Here is a 22,500-nt window from a genome sequence, read left to right on the forward strand (position 1 = left end):
GCTTGATTTCAGACTTTTAAGTTAGCCCTTGTTTCATATGTACTGAGTAATATAAAGCGTTTCTAAGTCCCAAGTTATTCTGCTGGTTGAAAAAAATTGAGAACATGTATCATATATGATGCATGGGTGCTAGGCACTAGCTTAGCCAGGGGGTGACTTTTAATGGGGTGCCAATTTGGGGTCTGCTGTAGGTAATACGTGTTTCTTGTGGAGTATGGAGGCAGCACACGTTCTAGCTATGCTAGTGGTGCCAGGGAAATATGTCTTGTGATTCACATGTGATACACAATATATGCAAAATGTTAACCTTCTTGGAATGCCCAGGCCAATTGATCGGCCCAAGTGATCAAGCTGAAAAGACTTTGAGGCCAATCCATTGACCCAATGAAACCAATGTTTTGAAGTGTAATAGCCAATCAGAGATTATCTCTCAGTAGATATAATATAAAACTATATAATATATATAGGCACTTTATCCTTTACATGTACCCATCAATTTCAATCTCAAACGCAAAAACATTTTGGTCTTTTTGGCTACATATCAAAACACCCTGTGTCTCAAAATTAGTAATGAACCAACAGCTCATTTCCTGTTTTACTGTTGATGTTTCAGTAACACTGTGGTTTGAACTAAAATGAAAAGCCTCAAAGCATATGCAGCATTTTGTTCAAGATATCAATGTGTGTGTGTGTTGTATGTAAAAAAGAATGCATATCAGAACTATGATTCAGTTAATCTGTTGATCAACTGTAAACATCAAGAAACCTAAACTCTTTGGTAATTGATTCAGTTTGATATTACAACCCACTTCACCATGAAATATTTTCTCAATTCATTGGCCTGTGTAGGTGACTAAAAGGTATATTGAATGAAACTGTGGTTAGTTTAGAAGTGTAATGCCTTTTCATGTGTTGTAAAACAAATAAAAAAACTCTATGTGTGAAAGAATATGATTTACTTTACAGATATCATTTGAAGTATTGAGGAGAGTTGGTTGCTCCTGTTTGGACATGAGTGCTGAGTGAATAAGTGTTGTGTTGAGAGTGATGTCTGCAGTAGATTGATTATAGCATGAAACAAGTGATGGATGTTGACTCTCACAGACAAGATTATGCAGCATCAAGTTGAGTGGTAATTTCCATGCCATGGAAAAATGGTCAATAAAATATGTATTAGAAAACAAATATATATATATATCTGCTATATAGTCCAAATACCATGTGAAATAAGCAGAAAGAATTAACCACATATATAGCCTTATAAAGAAAATATGCATATATTTATAGCAGTAACCTTCTAGGACATCGAGATGTTTCTGTGATACTTCACCAGCTGGTACAGATTCCTTTTTCTATTTATTTGTTTCACATGGACATTTGGATATTGCTCCAGTATTTTGTATTTGTTGAATACTTCTGATGAATAAATTCCTTGATTAGATGAATTACAAAGTACCTTGTGAGGTTCATGTATTTCTCATTAATATGTATTTAACCCTTTCGTTACCAACCTGACTGAAACCCGGCTCTGGCTCTGTAATACAAATATTTTCTTTTCAAGAGTTCTGAATTTAAATCTTCCACCAAACCTTAGTCATAATTTATGTTCTTAACAGCTTAATGATAACTAAGTTATTTTACTAAATTCTTTGTTATATTTACAATAATTGAAAGAAACACTGAGCATCTGAAAATAAATCATCATCATTGTTTAACGTCCGCTTTCCATGCTAGCATGGGTTGGACGATTTGACTGAGGTCTGACGAACCAGATGGCTGCACCAGACTCCAATCTGATCTGGTAGAGTTTCTACAGTTGGATGCCCTTCCTAATGCCAACCACTCCGAGAGTGTAGTGGGTGCTTTTACGTACCATCGGCACGAGGGCCAGTCAGGCGGTACTGGCAGCGGCCACGCTCAAATGGTGCTTTTTATGTGCTACCTGCACAGGAGTCAGTCCAGCGGCACTGGCAACAACCTCACTCTAGTGTTTTTTCATGTGCCACCAGCACAAGTGCCAGTAAGGCAACGCAGGTAACAATCACACTTGAATGGTGCTTTTTATGTGCCATCAGCACAGAGGCCAGCTTGTTGCTCTGGCAATGATCACACTCATATGGTACTCTTAGCGCTCCACTTGCACGGATGTCAGTCATTGAATTTGATTTCATTTGCCTCAACAGGTCTTCACAAGCAGAGTTTAGTGTCCAATGAAGGAAAGGTATGCGTAAGTGGGTTGGTTACACCCCTGGCCACAAGGTTATGGTCTTACTTGAGCTTGCCTAGTCTTCTCAAGCACAGCTTATTTCCAAAGGTCCCTGTCACTAGTCATTGCCTCGGTGAGGCCCAGTGTTCAAAGGTCATGCTTCACTACCTCATCCCAGGTCTTCCTGGGTCTACCTCTTCCACAGATTCCCTCAACCGCTAGGTTGTGGCACTTTTTCACACAGCTATCCACATCCATTCTCATCACATGGCCATACCAGCGCAGTCCTCTCTCTTGCACACCACATCTGATGCTTCTTAAGTCCAACATTTCTCTCAAGGTACTAACACTCTGTTGAGTATGCACACTCACATTACACATCCATCGGAGCATAATGGCTTCATTCCTTGCTAGCTTACGCATGTCCTCAGCAGTCACGGCCCATGTTTCACTGCCATGTAGCATGGCTGTTCGTACACATGCGTCATACAGTCTACTTTTTACACTGAGCGAGAGACCCTTTGTCACCAGCAGAGGTAGGAGCTCTCTGAACTTTACCCAGGTTATTCTTATTCTAGCAGCTACACTTTTAGCACATCCTCCCCTGCTAATAACTTGGTCACGTAGGTAACGGAAGCTATCAACAACTTCTAATTTTTCTCCCTGGAATGTGGCGGAAGTTGTTCTCTGCACATTTTCAGTGTTTATTGCTCCTGAGCATCTGCCACATACAAAAACTATCTTCCCATTTAGCCTTCCTTTGATATTGCTGCACCTCTTATGTGTCCATAGCTTACACTGTGTATGGTAATGAAAGGGTTAAGAGATCTATATGTGCAAGAACTTAAACGATTTGGTTATGTTGCTTTATTATTGTGAGTATTCTCAGGTGATGCACTGTATATAATTAGGTATGTTTTATTTCAGTATTCTGTACAACATTGTTTTAATGTACTTCTTGCATTCTGAGAAGAAATATATAATTTCCATTTGAAATATTTATTAATTTACTATATTTAATCAAATATAAATTATATAATTAAATAACTTTTGTTTAAATTTACGATGTGTTTTTTAATATACTTAGATAGTCTGTAAAATATAGTCAACATGTAATTTTATTAAACTTTTATTTAGACCTTATCATTTTAGTTCATTGATTGTTCTTAATTTAAATTAAAATTCACGCAATTTATATCATTAAGTTCACTCTACTTCATGAAATAACTTATATCTTGATCATTAAAAGACCAAAAATTTTAATAAAAAAATGAATGCCTGAATTTGCTAATCTAGCAAACTCATAACAGTATGGAGAATTCAAAATAAAATCTGAATTAATAATTTTTTTTACAATTCTGTTGCAATGAGTTGCAAGGTTAATCTATTTCTGTCTACCATTTTTAATATGTTGCTCCAAGTTTACACTGTAGACAGACAAGTTAGGTGTGGGAATTCTTATATTATTTTAGTTGTTCATACAGGTGTACTTGTCTCACAAACATTACCTTTGGTTTCTACTGTTTCTTTCAAATATATTGTCCTATTTTGTATAGTGAGTGTTATTTCTGTTTATTGAATTCACAACTGGTTTACTGAATCAATAAACCATTAAACAGTGGAGTCTATATTGTTCCAGTAACTGGAACAGTCATAGTACCACTTGTGTAATTTCTTTGATTTTCATGGTATTGGCAAGCTTTATTCTTATGTGGTTTAAAGTTCATTATCATCATCATTTAATGTCCATTTTCCATACTGATTAGGAGCTGACCAGCTGAAGGGCTGTTCAGGCTCCATGTCTGTTTTGGTATGGTTTCTACAGCTGTATGCTGTTCCTAACACCAACCACTTTACAGAGTGTACTGGGTGCTTATATGCAGTGCCAGCACCTACAAACCCTCAAGGTTAGGGATGCTCAGCTGGTGAGGGTTGTAGGGAACGAGCCTGTGTGCAAGGGCAACCACACTTTTACTTAATTTGACATGTCTTTTCAAGCACAGCAAACCTATTTCTTTACTACCCACAAGGGGCTAAACACAGAGGGGACAAACAAGGACAGACAAACAGATTAAGTTAATTACATTGACTCCAGTGCATAACTGGTATTTAATTTATCGCCCCCCAAAAGGATGAAAAGCAAAGTTGACCTCGGCGGAATTTGAGCTCAGAACGTAATGGCAGACGAAATACAGCTATGCATTTTGCCCGGTGTGCTAACGTTTCTGCCAGCTCGCCGCCAAAGCACAGCAAACCTCCAGGAGTCTTGGTCCCCTGTCAACGCCTCTGTGAGTCCCAACATCTGTAGATCCTTTCTCACTACTTCATCCCACGTCTTCTTGGGTCTACCCCTTCCACATATTCTCTCTACAATTAGAGATCACCACCTCTCAAGGCAACTGTCTTCATTTACACATATTACATGGCCCTACCAGCACAGTCTTCTCTCTCGCAGACTACATCTAATTTTGTTTTTGTTTGTTATTGTTTTCCCAATTCACCTTGTATTATACTTCATTGAGCAAACAGATTGTTCCATTTTGTTTTCAAGCATTAATTTCTAAACTATTTTAATGATTTCTCTTTTTATCTTTATATCTTTCCTTCATCATAGCCTCTAAATAAGAAATTTCTTCCCCCTTGCACCATCAGGGCTAATGAATGGGGACTGCCTTGACAAGTGCTTGTCACTGTGATTATTTTAAGTTAGTTCTCAGTACAGTTTGGTTGCCTGTCCACTGTTTTGATATCAGCCTACTCAGAGGACAATCTCTCACACATGACACTTGCCTAAAATGGTTCAAACATGATGGTTCCCGTGAGACTATCATCAAATGGTTAGCAGTAATATAGCTGAAGTATGTTAGTTTTCACTTGGGCACAATATTTACATGGCTAGGAGGATTGCTGGCCTTCATGAAATGCATAGCTTATGGCATCAGTACCACAACTTCAAGCTCCCAACTTTGCATCATTGTTCAGTGTTTAGCAGTTATGTCTCACCACTATATAGAGCCACCAAGATGAACAGTGACTTTACTACTTGCATCTTTGTCTTGAGGGACACACTTTGATGTTTTATACTCTCATCAGGTTTCTCATTACTGGCCTGTACCCAATTTGTGGTAGATATCTTTGCCTACTTGTACAGCAACTGCTACAGCAGCACTTAGGTAATATGAAGTTTTCTACCATCTCCATCACCAGGTCATTAGTCCAAATTACTGGGTGCTAATCAGATTCTTCAACTATTGAGTCATGTTGATGTTCTGGTATAGAATGAATTGTTACTTCATACGTATGTTTTGTCAAAGTAACAAATCTTTGCACTCTTCATGGCTGGTTGGAAATAATGTGGTGTCCTTATCATATTGCAAACTGCCATCATCCCCATCCAAGTCCATTTGCATCAGCAATTCCCCAAACTGGTAATAGGATGTAGCTCTGTTGAATCAGTCACAGCTATTGCTTTTTGAATAGACTTGAGCATGTGGCATATGATTAAAATCAACCAAATGGCTAGAAAGACTCATATCATGCACAGTATTTCATAGCTTGACATGATCAATGTTGTTATTTAGTAATCAGTGAAGTACAGGTACATCAACAGCTATTTATTGTACATTTTCTCCAGGATCTAGATGATGGGTATCATCTCATTATATGTTAACTTTACTACAAAAACTGGTTTGTTCTTCGTGAATGTCTTAATTATGCCTGTAGTTTGACTTGTTAAATGATGGAGAGCAGGATCTTGCTGGCAGGGCAAATGAAGATTGCTTGAGTGTTCTTACAACTCTGACCATCATTTTTCTTCAGAATAGTGTTCAACACTGATCACTTCTAATCAAATGTTCCAAATCAAATTATAAAGATATTGGCAGAAGAGCTTGCCTTCTTCACTAGTGGCTTGTAACATTTCATTTGGTGTGTTCTCTGACCTTGGTGTCTTGTCAAATTTGAGAACAATATTTCTCAAAAATGTATAGATGTAACTATCTTCCCTACCAACCCTTTTGTTGTTACAATACCTGTATAAAATCTTTCGCTTCCTACTTTTTCCCCAACTCCAGAAACTCTAAACTGTCCATTTTGAGAAGCACTATCTTTTGAGCCTTCAAGGCCTCTTTCATTTCTGATCATGATTATGGCTCATGATAGTTTGGTGGAGATAAACAGGTTGGTGATACAGTGGTCTTCCTTATACAGTTTCTGGCAATATTTCAAAAAATTTTGGATTTCAGAAGTTTTCGTCAGCATTTGCTTGTCTTGGTTGTAGAAGTAAACTGAGCTGAAATGTGAATTTCTTAACCAACCGTTTCAAAGTTAGGTACAAGTCTTTTTCTAGGTGGTGACATGTCTCTATGCTGTACCTCTTCTTCTACACCTCTTCCTTCAGCTGCTATTATTGTTCATGTTCTGTATTAATGTGACAGCCCCTGGTTGTGTGTCACTCATCTGTTGTCTACCATTTGCAGAGATTAACCAGAGATGTTTTGGTACAGCTTTGCAGTGATATGTGGACAGTTTGGAGGGTGGCATATTAATTCAACTTTTTTTTTACTTATATTATAGTGCAATAGATTCCAGTTACTTTATAAACTAATTATACTTTTCTCTTGGACATTTATTTTTAATTGATTTATTTTTCTTTATTTATATTTAGATTCTCTATATACAAGCTTTTGTTTTTGTCGTCCTGATGGGGAAACTCATGAGGAAAATATTCTTTGGTCAGCTAAGAGCAGCAGAAATGGAGGTTTGTATGTTTTAAAATATCAACATAACTGTTTGTTCGGAATTTATGTATAGGTCAAAGACTGTTTTAATAGATTATATATATATATATATATAAATATAATATAATAGCTAGTCTTCTGTAATTTGATTTCAGATTTATTTCTTTGACCTGCTTGGATAAATTATAATTAAGCAGTGTCATTGTAATTAACCTTAGCCAGTTCATTTAGGAATCGTCTTTGTTCTTTAGAAATCTATCTTGATTTTGTTGCTCAGATAAACAAAATTCAACAGAAATAGGACATTTGGATATTATGTAATTATATATGATCATATCATATATTACAAAAAAAGAAACTTAAGAATGTGTATGTATGTGTGTGTGTTTATGTTTATGCTTACACCCTCTAAAAACTAGTATTATTTATGTTTTGTAGACCTGTAATTTCGCAGTTTGACAAATAGAAATTGGTAAAACGAGCACTAAAGTTGATATAAACTATCCTAGTCCAATGACTAAAACCTGTTGATGAATAAAAGTGTATACAAAAGACGGGCTATTATATATTATCTTAAATTACTCAATCTAATTGTATTATAGCTAATGCTTTTTAGGAGTTCTTTGTGACTTAAGTTTATAATACAAACCTTGTATGTTCATGTTATTTAGCAGTGAATGGGGTATATTGTGATCTATTGCATTACTGAAACAAAGGCTTTTAAAGCTTCAACTTTCTACTGACATCTTTTCATTAATTTCAATTTCATTTATTTTGTAGCATCTTATAGAAAGGTCTTGGTATGCTGTTACTGAGACTTGCTTGGCTTTTACAGTCTTTCGAGATGACTTCAATCCACGATTTGTGGCCATGTTCACATTATTGTTATTTTTGAAATGTTTTCACTGGCTTGCTGAAGATAGAGTAGACTATGTAAGTTTGTTTTAAAAGTTTTTTTTTTTCACTTCTTCCTCTTGAATTACTTATTTAGTTTGGTTTTCTATTTTTTAAAATGTTCCCTCTAAAGATTGATAACATACCATTTCATTCTTTTGTCCAAAATTGAAACCACCTGTAAGGGTTTTTTTTTTTTTTGTCAGAATTATTTGTGTATTGATTGTTTATTCTGTTTTTTGATTGGAAGTTTTATGAAAAGATTCTACATATGGAAATTGGTGAAAAAATTAATTTTTATTTTTCAGATGGAACGAAGTCCCATGATAACAATTCGATTCCATATTAGGGTCATGTGTAAGTGTTAAGATTTACATTTTTAAAAATAAAGGAATGGCAAATGTGGTAGTTTTATTTCCCCTTTCTCTCTCTCCCTCTTTCCCTCTTTTTCCCATCCTTCCCCCTTCCCCCTCCTTCCCTATCTCTCCTACCCTCTCTCTCCCTCCTCTCTCATTTCTGAGTTCCATCCCACCCATGCCAGCATGGAAGGCAGATGTTAAAACGATGATGATGATGAAATCTGATGTGATAATTTTCTTTTAAATTAATTAAATAAGTACTAGTAATATATTTGTATCAGTTCACTCGGATATATATGTTGAACATCTACTGCAAGGAATCGTTATTAACTGGAACCTAAAACTGTGTTGTTGACCAAAACAATAGAATAGTGTGCTAAATTTGTAGTCTCATTCTTCTATGATGAATGTATTCACATTTTACCAATAACACGTTTATCATTCTGGGGATTGATAAACTTACTGGTAAAATAGTAGTGTCAATTCAATCAGAAATTTGCTAATATGTTGCCATTGTGTCTATTTGAGATACATCATTATTTTGATAAAAATCAGCTTCATGATCTTTATATTTGCTTGTAAGGGTAGATACCATTCCAAGAATTTCAGTGTTTAGGCTGAAATTACATAAGGAAGGAATATAGCTTTTGGGCAATACACTTTATCTCACCTAATTTAATCTCCCCACCCAATCGACTTTTGGGTACCTTTAGTTGAGCCCTCTCTTTTGCAAGCAAGTAGGTTATGTCTTCTTCCCACCATTCACAGAAGCCCTTAAAAGGGTCATGGGTGTTACACTACCTACTCTGATTTTACCAACAAAAACAAAAATATTTTTTGTTTAATCAACTTGATACCATTGGGTCTCTTGGAAGAATATTCTAAAGTAGTGAATGGGATGTTGCACAGTAACAAAGCATTTGTTACTTATACACTTACCTTGTTTTTTACCACAGAGAACGCCATTTATTCATTGTAATTTGGTGATCTGAGCTGTTAACATTTAGTGTCTGAGTTATAACCAAGACAATGCTGGGAGGATAGGATTTGAAAATTTTGCCTCTTGTCCGTTGATCCTAGATTTAGAAATTATATACATGATGTAGTTTTGATTGTCCATAAAATCTAATGGACATTCTACCACATCATTGATATATGTATGCACTATTATCAGTTGATTCTTATTTATACTTCAAAATTAGAGTGAAATGTTTCAATAAAAAGTTTGTTAGGTAAAAAGTCAAATTAGATAAGTTTTGGGAGTAATTCATTATTTTCATACTATTACTGTGAATTAATAATGAGTGATATGTATAGCTAATTTGACCATATCCAACAGGATAATGTTTTGCTTGGTGGGTTTATGGGAGCAGTAACCTGAGCATTACGTTTTGGACTCATATCTTCTACCTTTTACTTACTAGCAACTTTAATTTGAAAGTTATATAAACTGTTTAAATGCATTTTAAATCTTCATAATTATTTTTTACTTAAGAATATTTTATATAGTAATTGAATAATTTTCTTTTTAATTATTTTTTCAGCTCTAATCATAGCACTTGCCAGCGTTGATCTTCATTTCATAAATCATGCTTATTATAGCACTTTGTTGCGAGGAGCTTCTGTTCAGTTAGTTTTCGGATTTGAGGTAAATATATAATTATTGTTTCATTCTCTTGGGGTTTCTTTTACTGTTTGTTTTATTTCAGTTTCAGATACTTTAAATTAAAAACTTTACAAGTTATTGTTCAAATGAAGCATTTAGTGTTTAAGCCTATCAGATCTTGTGGTATGCTGTTCTTGATAGCAGGAAAACTCTTGAGATTTTTTCCTGTTTCATCACCTCCATTTTATATGAATACTTTAACATATCTGACATGAAACCTTAGACAAAACACACCACTCTATATATGTATCTAACACCATTACTATTATGCTAACTAAACTGTTAAACTTTAGATAAGACACATCACTTTATATAATACATTAACATATCACACTATTAGTACTACAACAACTAAAATGTTAAACCTTAAACATGACACACAGCTCTATATAAATACTCATCTAATACCATCAATATTTTGATAACTGAAGTGTTAAACCTTAAACTAGACACACCACTTTACATAAACACATCGCCAAAGTTGACTTTGCCTTTCATTTTTCTGGCGTAGATAAAATAATTACCAGTCGAATGCTGAAGTCAATGTAATTGACTTACCACCTCCCCTAAAATTGCTGACCCTGTGCCAAAATTCGAAACCAATATTATGATTTCTAAAGTATTAAAAACCTTAGACTAGTTACACCACTCTACATAAAAACATCAGTGTATCTCACACTGGTATGAAAATATTAACATCTCTAACACTAATAAATATTATGAATGCTAATACTTTTTGGCTAATTTTCTTATGTAACCCTGATATTTCTCTTATTTTTCAGTATGCCATTTTGTTAACAGTTGTACTGATGACATTAACAAAATATATTCTTCATGCTTTTGATCTTCAAAGTGAAAATCCTTGGGAAAATAAGGCAGTCTATCTTCTTTATACAGAATTGATCATGGGTAACATCCGTTTTTACTTATGATTTGATAATTCTAAAATGAATCTTGTTTGTTGTTGCATTGAATTTTTGATTTGATTAGTAAACTTCTTCATAATCTTTGGATGTTGATTTAATACATATGAACTGAGACATATAGAGGGAAACAAAGAAGAGGAATGAATAATGGAGTTAGCAGCCGGATGGGGGAGGGGTACTGTGTGAGTGGAAATTGTTAGTAATTATGATACACCATCATCACTGCTTGACTTATGTTCATGCTAGTTGGATGATTAATGGGATCCAACAAACTAGAGAACTGAATTGAGCGTCAATGCCTGCTTTGTCATGGTTAATTACCACTCATTTTACAGTGTGTACTGGGTGCTTTTTTTTTCAAGACACTGGCATAGTAGGATCACCAAGTAACTGGCAAGCCAAAAGAAAGACTTTCAGCAAGTGGGGTTGTAATAAGGAGGGAGGTGGCTTTATGCGAAATATTGAAAAGGTTAAAGCATGACAGAGGGACAGGCATAGGTGTCTTGCTATAGAGGAGATACATGGCTATCCAGTATTATACAAGGGTGGGTGAGAGTAGCTGAGAAGAAAACAAAGATGGTGATGACAATTGTGATGCATTATTAATATAAACAAAATGGTCAAGGAGTGAACTTAGCTTAGAGAGAAAGGAGAATTATTTCTGTCTCTGTCTGTCTCTCTCTCTCTCTCTCTCATCTTATCAGTGTATCTGTTGCACTTGAGAGTTTATGAATTGGTGGTGGGGAGAGTCAAGCTGATCTATCAGCTAATTTGTCTCTTCACCAATGTCAATGGATATTGGCCTGTTACAAATTTACTTGCCACCTCTCTACTAACCCACAAGCCATACCTCTTATGTTTCTCTCAAGCAACTCTCCCACACTCTATCTCTCACCCATTTCAACTGTCCAGGCTACATTCAGTATTCAGATTTCACTCAGGAAGATAGATACTAAATGGGTTCTTGCATGGTTTTGGGGTTGATAATTTTGTTTTGCAACTGTGTAGTTCTAGCTTTGATTTTAATACACATCTTAGCTAAATGTTTTCTGCTGAAGCCTTGCTTATAAAGGGAAACTGTATAGAAGCTCATTCATCATCATCATCATCATTTAACGTCCGTTTTCCATGCTAGCATGAGTTGGACGGTTCAACTGGGGTCTGGGAAGCCAGAAGGCTGCGCCAGGCTCAGTCTGATCTGGCAGTGTTTCTACGGCTGGATGCCCTTCCTAACGCCAACCACTCCGTGAGTGTAGTGGGTGCTTTTTACGTGCCACCTGCACAGGTGCCAGACGAGGCTGGCAAACAACCACGATCGGATGTTCATTATCTTATATTCGTTTTCTTAAGCTAGTGGATTGATTGAATGCATATTATTGAGGTGTTTTACAGATGGATGCCGTTCCTGTTGTTAACTCTTGTTATTCAAGCAAATGATATTTTAATTCAGTAGTAGGTGCAGGTGTGGTTGTGTAATAACAAGTTTGCTTCCCAACCACATGGTTTGGGGATTCAGTCCCATTGCATGACACATTGGACAAGTGTCATTTACTATAGCCTTGGGTCAACCAAAGCCTTGTGATTGGATTTGGTGCACAAAAAACTGAGAGAAGCCTGTCGTGTGTGTTATTGTTTCCTTGTCTTAACTTCACATGGTAATTATAAATGAGTATCATTGTCATGCAAGCAGTGTCCTTCATTTTCAATCTTTCATGAAAACATGTCTGGTCATGGAGAGAAATATTACCTTACTTGGTGACAGGAAGAGCATCTGGTTGTAGAAAAATCTGCCTAAAAAAATTCTGTTCAGACTATGCAAATATGGCAAAGTAAACATTAGTGAGGATGTTAATGATGAGTAGGAGTACCTGTATAGATCATGGGCATTGCATCCCCCCCTCCTCTTAATGACTTAAAAACAAATCAATTAAAACTGACTTGTTATTTTTAACCTCCCTATTTTGATTTGTAATTTTTAATTTTTTCCTTATATTTCAGGATTGATCAAAGTACTTTTATATGTATTATTTATGGTCATTGTAATTAAAGTCCACACATTCCCACTTTTTACAATACGGCCAATGTACCTTTCTGTGAGGTAAATATTGCTTCTTCTTTATATATTATCATTGGCATCATCATCATCATCATCATCATCATCATCATCATCATCATCATCATCATCATCACCATCATCATTTGTATTATTATTATTATTATTATTATTATTATTATCATCATCATTATTATCATCATTGTTATTGTTGTTGTTATTACTGAGTGAGAGATCAGTGCATGCCATCAAAGTGACACTGGGGTAAAATATATGTAACCCAGTATATCCATCATGATTACCCATCTAAGAGTACACTAGACACATGCATCATAATCATGTGTGTGACATAGTGATCTCATATCAAGATAAACAGCACATCACCTTGCAGGTTGAGTAGACCATCCCACTCAAAACGTCCCTGAATAAGGGTTGTTTAAGGATGAACAAAACACCCATGTTTCTAAAAGTGAATTATCCAAACCCCAAAGAATTCCTCTCAGCACATGGCTATGATGCTCCCCCATTACTTCTCCTTGTGATCAAAGATGCATGTATCATCAGCCACTAAAGAACATGCTCAACTAGTTAAGGTCAAACAACTGACAAGCAAATCTGTGGTATTGAGCAGAATATTTGCTGTAACCCATCTTTTATATCAAGACAAAACAATGTACATAACTTCCAATCATTTAAGATCAGAAGCCATGAGACCCACTAACTGGTACTGTATTAGGGCATTTATTATTATTATTTGCATTTATTGCGGTTATTATCATTATTATATCATCATCATCATTTGTGTTGTTAGCTGACAGAATCGTTAGCATGCCAGACTTTGCTGTTCATCTTTATGGAGTCAATAAAATACCAGACACGTACTGGGGTTCAATGTAATCAATTATCCCCCTACCCTTAAACTGCTGGCCTTGTGACAAAATTTGAAGCATTATTATTATTTTCATCATTACGGCAGTAAACTGGCAAAAACGTTAGCAAACTAGACAGAATGCATAGTGGCATTTCTTCCAGCTTTACCTTCTGAATTTGAATTCTGCTGAGGTGAACTTTACCATTCATCCTTTTGGCATCGATAAAATTAATATCAATTGAGCACTGAAGTTGACGTAATCACCTATGACACTCTCCCAAATTTTAGGCCTTGTGCTTATATATATGAAAAAAATATTATCATCATTTGTGTTGTTTTAAATTCAAACCCTGCTCAGATCAACTTTGCTTTTAATTTCCCCATTAAATAAATAAAACACTACTCAAGTACTAGCATTGATGTAATTGACTAGCCCCACTCTGCTTCTTCCATCAAAATTGCTGATCTTGTATCTGAATTAAAGTGTTATTATTGTGAAAGTGTCAATGGACATGATATTAGAAATAATTTAAGCAGCTAATTTGAGATTAGCAGATGCTCTGAGATGGTTTTGGTAGTATGAGTGTTGGGCCTCATGGAGGCAAAGTGGCTGAGTTCCTTTCAAGTGCTAGGCCCCACGGAGGCAAGGTAGCTGAGTTCCTTTCAAACAGGCCTCACAGAGGCGAGTTCGTTGAGTTCCTTTTGAGCATTAGGCTTCATGGAGGCAAAGTGGCCGAGTTCCTTTCGAGTGTTGGGCCTCACGGAGGCAATGACCAAGACCTTCGGCATTATGTCGTGCTTGAGAAGAAAACCCATCAAGCTGAGCAAAATCGCAGTCATAGCAGATACCGGTGTCACACAAATGGCACCCATGCAGGTAGCATGTAAAAACATCCATTGCACTCCAGGATTGGTTAGCATTAAGAAGGGCATCCAGTCGTAGAAAACCATGCCAAATTAGACTAGATCTTGGTGCAGTCCAGTCAAACTGTCCAACCCATGCCAGCATGGACAATGGACGTTAAATGATGATGATCACCTGACAAAAAGGATATACAAGATCTGAATCCTATTAGTCAGCCTGTTATGCTTTTCTCTTTCAAATTGAAATAGCTTTAACACTAAAAACTTGATAGTTAATATTATGTACAATTTTATGAAATTGTAAAATCGGTGTGGTCATGTTAAAAGAAGTTTGTTTCCTTACCACATACCTCTGGGTTCAACCCCACTGCATTGTAACTTGAACTAATGTCTTCTACTATAGCCCTAGGCTGCCCAAAGCCTTGTGAGTGTATTTAGTAGATAGAAACTGGAAAAAGCCTGTCATGTTATCATCATCATCATTTAACTTCTGTTTTCTATGCGGGCATGGGTTGGAAGGTTTTGACAGGAGCTGATCAGCTGAAGGACTGTTCAGGCTCCATGTCTCCTTTGGGATGGTCCCTACAGTTGGATGCTTCCTAATGTCAGTGCCCTTCCTAATGTTGTATATATGTATGAATATGATGTATATGTGTGTTGCTGCGACATTGTGTGATAGTTGTAAACAAATGTTACCTTCATGAAAACGGTGCCCTTCATTTTCCATGAAAACATGTCTAGTCATGGGGGAATATTACCTTACTTCGAAATAGGTGAGGGTTGTTGACAGGAATGATATCCAGCCATACAAAAAACTGCAACAAAATTCCATCCAATCCATGGAAAAGTGGACATTAAGATGATGATAATGTAATGTTTGCATGTTTAGGAGACCTGAGCACTTTGACACACACACATATACACACAGTAGACTTTCAGTGTCTGTCTTCTAAATCCACATAACAAGGATTTGGTTGATCTGAGTCCATAGTAGAATACACTTGCCCAAAGTGCCATGCAGTGAGACTGAACTCAAAACCACGTAGATAGGAAGTGAATTAATGTATGCACACTGTTGATAGGCCAGTTACTGCAGTAACTGTCCTGAGATAACATCTCTGATGGACATGCTGTGTTAAAAACACAAATCTCAGAGAATGACAGGAATTTATCACAGCAGCAAGGAAGTCCATAAGAGTTGTAACTAGTCTATCAATCATCCAGTCATAAAAACCATGCCAAACACAGACAGTGGAGCTTGATGCAGCCCTCTGGTTTTCTACCTCTTTGTCAAACTAGCCAACTCATTCCAGCATGGAAGACAGACGTTAAATTTCTGTTAATTTCCTACTCTTTCTCTCTCTCTCTCTCTCTCTCTCTCTCTCTCTTTCTCTATCTCTCACACACACAAATTGAATGGGCTTCTTTCAGTTTCCATCTACCAAATCCACTCATAAGGCTTTGGTTGACTTGAAACTGTAATGGAAGATAATTACTGAGGGTGCCATACAGTAGGGCTGAACCCAGAACCATGTGGTTGAGAAGCAAACTTCTTACCACACAGTCATATCTTTTTGTTTATTTTAAAAATGATTTCCTAACCTTCACCCCACCCCCTATAGGGGGAGCTTAGTGATTAAGGTGTTGGACTCATGATTGTAAAAGTGAGGTTTTGATTCCTGAACCGGGCAACATGTTGTGTTCTGGAGCAAAACACTTAATGTTTCTCCAATCCACTCGGCTGGCAAAAATTTGTAATCCTGCGATGGACCAGCATTCTATCCAGGTTGATGGATTTATATGCCATGAAAACCAGGAGGCTAGCCCTTATGAGTTAACACGACTTGAAAAGGTAACTTTTATCTTTTTTTTTTTACTCATTCCCTACAGAAAAGCCAAGTCAATCTTGTTAGGCTTTTAGCTCACAAAGATATATGAAGCTAATCCCTAAAGCATTAATACTTTTGTTCCATTACATCAACCTGTTTTTTCTTTTAGTATTATAAATACCACTGCAGTTACCAATTGCAATTAAAAAGAAATAACCCCTTTGTTTTAAAGTTTATGATGTAGCCTCAAATACAACTGATTCAAGTTGATAGATTTGGTTTGAGTTTATTTATTTATTCATTTTGTGTTTGTCCAGAAAATATTTTTATCTAAAACTATTTTCATCTGCTTTAAATTTACTGATTTTCTTCACAGAGCATTCAAGAAAGCACTCAATGATATTGTCATGTCCAGAAGAGCTATAAGGAATATGAACACTTTGTAAGTTACACAGTTTTATTGTTTTACAAAAGTTTAAATTTAGTGTGAATATATATTTTTTTATCATTTGTTTTGCTTGTTTCAGTCATCAGACTGCAGCCATACTGGGGCACTACCTTGAAGTGATTTTAGTCAAACAAATACTTACTTTTTAAGTCTGATACATATATCAGTCCTTTTTGCTAAACTGCTAAGTTGCAGGGATGTAAACAAACTGATACTGGTTGTCAAGTAGTGGCAGGGTGAACTAACACAGACACAAAGACACACATACACATTTGCATATATATCATATCATATATATATATATATTCTCTCTTATAGCGTCCGTTCTCCATGCTAGCATGGGTTGGACGGTTCAACTGGGGTCTGTGAAGCTGGAAGGCTTCATCAGGCCCAGTCAGATCTGGCAGTGTTTCTACGGCTGGATGCCCTTCCTAACGCCAACCACTCCATGAGTGTAGTGGGTGCTTTTTACGTGCCACCCGCACGGGGGCCCGGCGAGGCTGGCAACGGGCACGAACGGATGGTGCTTTTACATGCCACCGACACGGGGGCCAGACAGGGCTGGCAAACGGCCACGAACGGATGGTGCTTTTACGTGTCACCGGCACGAGGGCCAGGCGAGGCTGGCAACGGACACGAACGGATGGTGCTTTTACATGTCACCGACATGGGGGCCAGACAGGGCTGGCAAACGGCCACAAACGGATGGTGCTTTTACATGTCACCGACATGGGGGCCAGACAGGGCTGGCAAACGGCCACAAACGGATGGTGCTTTTACATGTCACCGGCACGGGGGCCAGACAGGGCTGGCAAACGGCCATGAACGGATGGTGCTTTTACATGTCACCGGCACGGGGTCCAGACAGAGCTGGCAAACGGCCACGAACGGATGGTGCTTTTACGTGTCACCGGCACGGGGGCCAGACAGAGCTGGCAAACGGCCACAAACGGCTGGTGCTTTTACGTGTCACCGGCACGGGGGCCAGGCCAGGCTGGCAACGGACACAAACGGATGGTGCTTTTACGTGCCACCGACACGGGGGCCAGACAGGGCTGGCAAACGGCTACGAACGGATGGTACTTTTACGTGTCACCTGCACGGGGGCCCTGATGTTGATCGACCTCAATTTGGTTTGATCTTGATTTTGACTGTTCTCACTGGTCTTGCCGGGTTTTCTCACGCACAGCATACCTCCAAAGGTCTCGGTCACTAGTCATTTCCTTGGTGAGACCTAAAGTTCGAAGGTCGTGCTTCACCGCCTCGACCCAGGTTTTCCTGGGTCTACCTCTTCCACAGGTCCCCTCAACTGCCAGGGTGTGGCACTTTCGCACACAACTATCTTCAGCCATTCTCATCACATGACCATACCAGCGCATACATCTCTCTTGCACACAACAACTGATGCTTCTTAGGTTCAACTTTTCTCTCAAGGTACTTACACTCTGTCGATTATGAACACTGACGTTACACATCCATCGGAGCATACTAGCTTCATTCTTGCGAGCTTACGCAAATCCTCAGCAGTCACAGCCCAAGTTTCACTACCATGTAGCATGGCTGTACGTACACATGCATCATACAGTCTGCCTTTTACTTTGAGCGAGAGGCCTTTTGTCACCAGCAGGGGTAAGAGCTCTCTAAACTTTGCCCGCACCCACTACACTCTCGGAGTGGTTGGCGTTAGCAAGGGCATCCAGCTGTAGAAACTCTGCCAGATCAAGATTGAAGCCTGGTGCAGCCATCTGGTGCAGCCATCTGGTTTGCCAGCCCTCAGTCATACGTCCAACCCTTCTAGCATGGAAAGAGGACATTAAACGATGATGATGATATATATATATATATATATATATATATATATATATATATATATATATATATAATATTGGGGAGTATAACTCCAAACTTACAGGAAAAAATTCAGTTTAGTATTAAATCAAATTTCACAATATAAATATGTATGTGTATGTATATATACATCTATCAAATTCACTCACAAGTCATTGATTAGCCTAGGGCTTTAGTAGAAAGACACTTACCCAAGGTGCTGTGCACTGTGGTTTAACTTGAAGTCACATGGTTGCAATGTGAACATTTTAACCATACACCCATACCTGTGTCTCTATAAAATACATATATGGAGCTTCTGACACATATTAACATTGTTGTTGCTTTGTTCTAACATCCATGGCTTGTTTATTTGGGGGTTTTTTAATAAATTTTTGTTTTACAAATATAACATATTTATTCCTATGTTTAATTTGACTTTGCTATTTCCTCTCAGATATTTAATTGTCAGCATCTGCCAGAGACACTTTTTATTGGTAACACTGGTAGAATGTTTAAAGTGTGTTACAACAGTTTCTCTGCACTGACTGTCATTCTGTCTGTATCATATGCCAAACTAGCACAGCCATCATTATTCATTAATGACTTTCATAAAAATTCATTTATTCTCTTTATATAATTACAATGTCAGTATGATTTACAGTATTATTAATTTGAAAATACACACACACACATGGCAAAGTCACATGTTCTTTTATTTTGTATTTTTGTTGGCTTTCTAGCTCTGTCTGTAGAGTAGCAAAACAGTTGAAAAAAGGGAGTGGGATGGAGAGAGAATTCAAACAGTTGACTGAAGGAAAATGAGAGGAAAACCAATAGAGTAATAGTGTGAGATGCAGAGAGAAAGAGGTAGTAGTTGGTGTTCAATGTGAAAAAATACAGAGTGAAAAGAGTGGTAGTTTGAGATAGAGAAGTACAGTTAAAAATGAATCGTAGTGAGAGGTAAAAAGATATAGAAAGTTGATAAAGTGTGGTAGTGATGAGAGTAGTATGAAATGGGAGAAATGCTAAATGAGAAAAGAAGAAAAGACAGACAGGCAAGTGGTAAATGTGGAAGAGTGACCGAGCAGAGAAATAAGAGAAACGGAGTAAATGGTGAGAGATAGAAGTGAAAGAAGTGTGTGTATGAGAAAGAGTGAGAAAGATCAGACAGTGAAATAGAAAGAAACACTGAGTTGAAGAGAGTATCAGAAAGAGAAAGGGAGAGACACAGAGAGAGTATATGTCACAAAAGGTGAAATACAAAATCAAAGCGGAAGAGAAAGGGCGAGAGTAAAAATTGGAGACGGATGATTGAGGAAGATACTGTAAGAAGAAATACAAGTAGTAAGCACATTTTGAGATATAACTGAGAAAGATAGTTAGAGAGAAAGAAACTGTGAATGAGAGGGAGGCCTGGACATATTTGGAGACACTAAACCAGAATAAAGAAAAGCGGAGGAAGAATAAAAAAGTATTGTATAAGAGATAACTAAAGAAAGAAAAGAGAGTGAGACTAAGAATTAATTTGGTGACAGTATAAGGTATACTGGAAGTATTTTCTGATTGATCACTCAGGAAGATACAATAATATTCTTAACATTACAATATTATCGTGTGATGTGGAACAATCTATTCATATTTCTCTACAATTTGTTTGCATAATTTATTCCATATTCTAACAAACCCTGTGATTTTTTTCCCAGATACTCGGACAGTATAAAAATAAAATTTTATAGTACAACTCAAATCAATTTTACAGCCTAATTGATACCAAAGATTCAGTTGCCCACTTATTAAGTGTAATGTACTTAATGCTTTATAAATTGTTTCTTCTTCTTCTTTACAGATATCCAGATGCAACACCAGAAGAATTGTCTTCAGGTGATAATGTCTGCATAATATGTCGAGAAGAGATGGTTACTGCTTGTAAGAAATTGCCATGCAATCACATTTTCCACGCGAGCTGTTTACGATCTTGGTTTCAACGTCAACAAACATGCCCCACTTGTCGTATGGATATTCTCCGAATTCCACGGCCTCAACCAGCACAGCCTCAACAAGCACAACCACAACAAAATGTCCCCCAGCCACCATTACAGCCACCACATCCACAGTTTCCACACAACAGTAAGTTTATTAATTCTGTTTCTTTCATTTTGTTGCTCAGCAGGCTGCTTTTCAAGTCAAACTTTTAGCTCCAAGCACCCTATGAAGCAGGTGTCATGTGGCAGGTCAGCACCTTATTAACCGGGGGCTGCCCAGTTTGAGGTGGGCAGTAGCTAACCAATGGGACACGGGGGGGTCCCTCCCACCTTCAGAGGTAACCCGTAGCGCCCATATCTTATGCCAATCTGAATGGACTTAACACTCATGACTGCTACCTCCCATGTTTTTTCTGTTACTTTTTACAGCAGCACTGAAGTGTCCTCTCCAGTTTTGCACAGGCCTTGGCTAGAAATAAGAAAATCCTGGGTAGCCCAATCATCAGGATTCCTCCCTCGACCTTGGTGATGTAGACCAAAGGAGTGCAGAGCATTACGTTTGGCACCAGCTTGGTTGCAGGAGCTGCCGGAAGAGTGTCGAGTCGAACACTAAACCGCCTTCGGGGCTGCACTCCGGATTTCTTTGAAGGTTGTCTCCTTTCCGTAACCCTGGATAGGGGCCCATACCGGGTACTGTCAGCCAGAGCCAGCTGAGCCCGGGACTCATGTCAGGCAGGGTCGTCACTCCCTGAAGTAGTGAAAAAAATCGCTACCCACTACAATGACTGATATCTTTTAATTAGTAAGAATATTAATTTTTGCAATGAATGGAGATGGCTAGTTATAGACACATGTATTGAGATTATGAATGCAAGCATTAATGGCAGTTGTTCTTACACTAAGTAATCTAATTGAGATATAGCTAAATCTCTATTTAATCAGCTGTTCTCCACTACCATAAATAATTCTTAGAAATATATTTGAGGCATTACATACATACAATGTGCGTGTGTGTGTATATATATTGTATGTCAAGCTACTGAACTGCTGGACACAAACATCACTGCTGCCCAAGCAGTGATGTCAATCACAATGACAGTACAGCTTCATCCGCTAATAACCTTGTCTTTTTCCATCGTATTGTTTTTCTTTTTGCCAACCTATCTTATGTTTTGGCTACCTCTCTCTCTTTGCCAATCACTCCCATTTTGACATCACCTCACAATATCGCAACATTCTTATTCTTGTCACTCTGGCACACATTCTGGTACAGTCACCTGTGTAAAAGTATGCAGCTTCGGATAATTCCTTCTCTCTAACAACTACATTTACACCCTTTCCCCATTTCTCAAATACCCATTTCTGGCTTTTCTGTCATCACTGTTCTCACTCACTTCTTTCCTTGCCTCTCTACATCAGAACAAGGGCTTGCCACTTTTAATTTTTGCAATATAAAGTTGTTGGTTAAATTAGCAGAGGAAATGTTGATATATGCATGTGTATGTGATGTGTGTGTGTGCATGTGTATATATATATATGTATATATATATGTGTGTGTGTGTATATAAATTTAATAATATCAGGGTACCTATAGATGAAGACTTCGCCTAGTGAATTATTTTAGTTGCCTAGTCAATTATTTTATTTTCTAAAATAAGTCAGAAACCATGGTCCAGGAAACAGATGATAAATATTTTTATTTTTCATTCTCTTCAGGAACTTATCCCTAATTAGTGGTTTGGACTTTATTTGTTCTTTCTAGCATAAGGGCTTCCTATGATGGAAACCTCTTAATGTGTTTAAATGTAAACTGTATTTTATATGAATAATATA

The 22,500-nt window shown here is 37.4% G+C and overlaps 1 protein-coding gene across 1 annotated transcript in view; it reads left to right on the plus strand.

The window, feature by feature from the left end:
- LOC115222536 (E3 ubiquitin-protein ligase synoviolin B) overlaps positions 1-22,500 on the plus strand; it is a 38,276-nt gene that overhangs the window by 3,469 nt on the left and 12,307 nt on the right. The window contains exons 2-9 of the mRNA XM_029792792.2: positions 6,873-6,965; positions 7,726-7,878; positions 8,148-8,196; positions 9,743-9,846; positions 10,647-10,773; positions 12,789-12,888; positions 16,784-16,849; positions 20,532-20,812. Coding sequence (XP_029648652.1) covers positions 6,873-6,965; positions 7,726-7,878; positions 8,148-8,196; positions 9,743-9,846; positions 10,647-10,773; positions 12,789-12,888; positions 16,784-16,849; positions 20,532-20,812 — 973 coding nt within the window. The remainder of the gene's footprint in view (positions 1-6,872; positions 6,966-7,725; positions 7,879-8,147; positions 8,197-9,742; positions 9,847-10,646; positions 10,774-12,788; positions 12,889-16,783; positions 16,850-20,531; positions 20,813-22,500) is intronic.

Source organism: Octopus sinensis, linkage group LG20 (assembly GCF_006345805.1).
Source record: "Octopus sinensis linkage group LG20, ASM634580v1, whole genome shotgun sequence".
Lineage (NCBI taxonomy): Eukaryota > Metazoa > Mollusca > Cephalopoda > Octopoda > Octopodidae > Octopus > Octopus sinensis.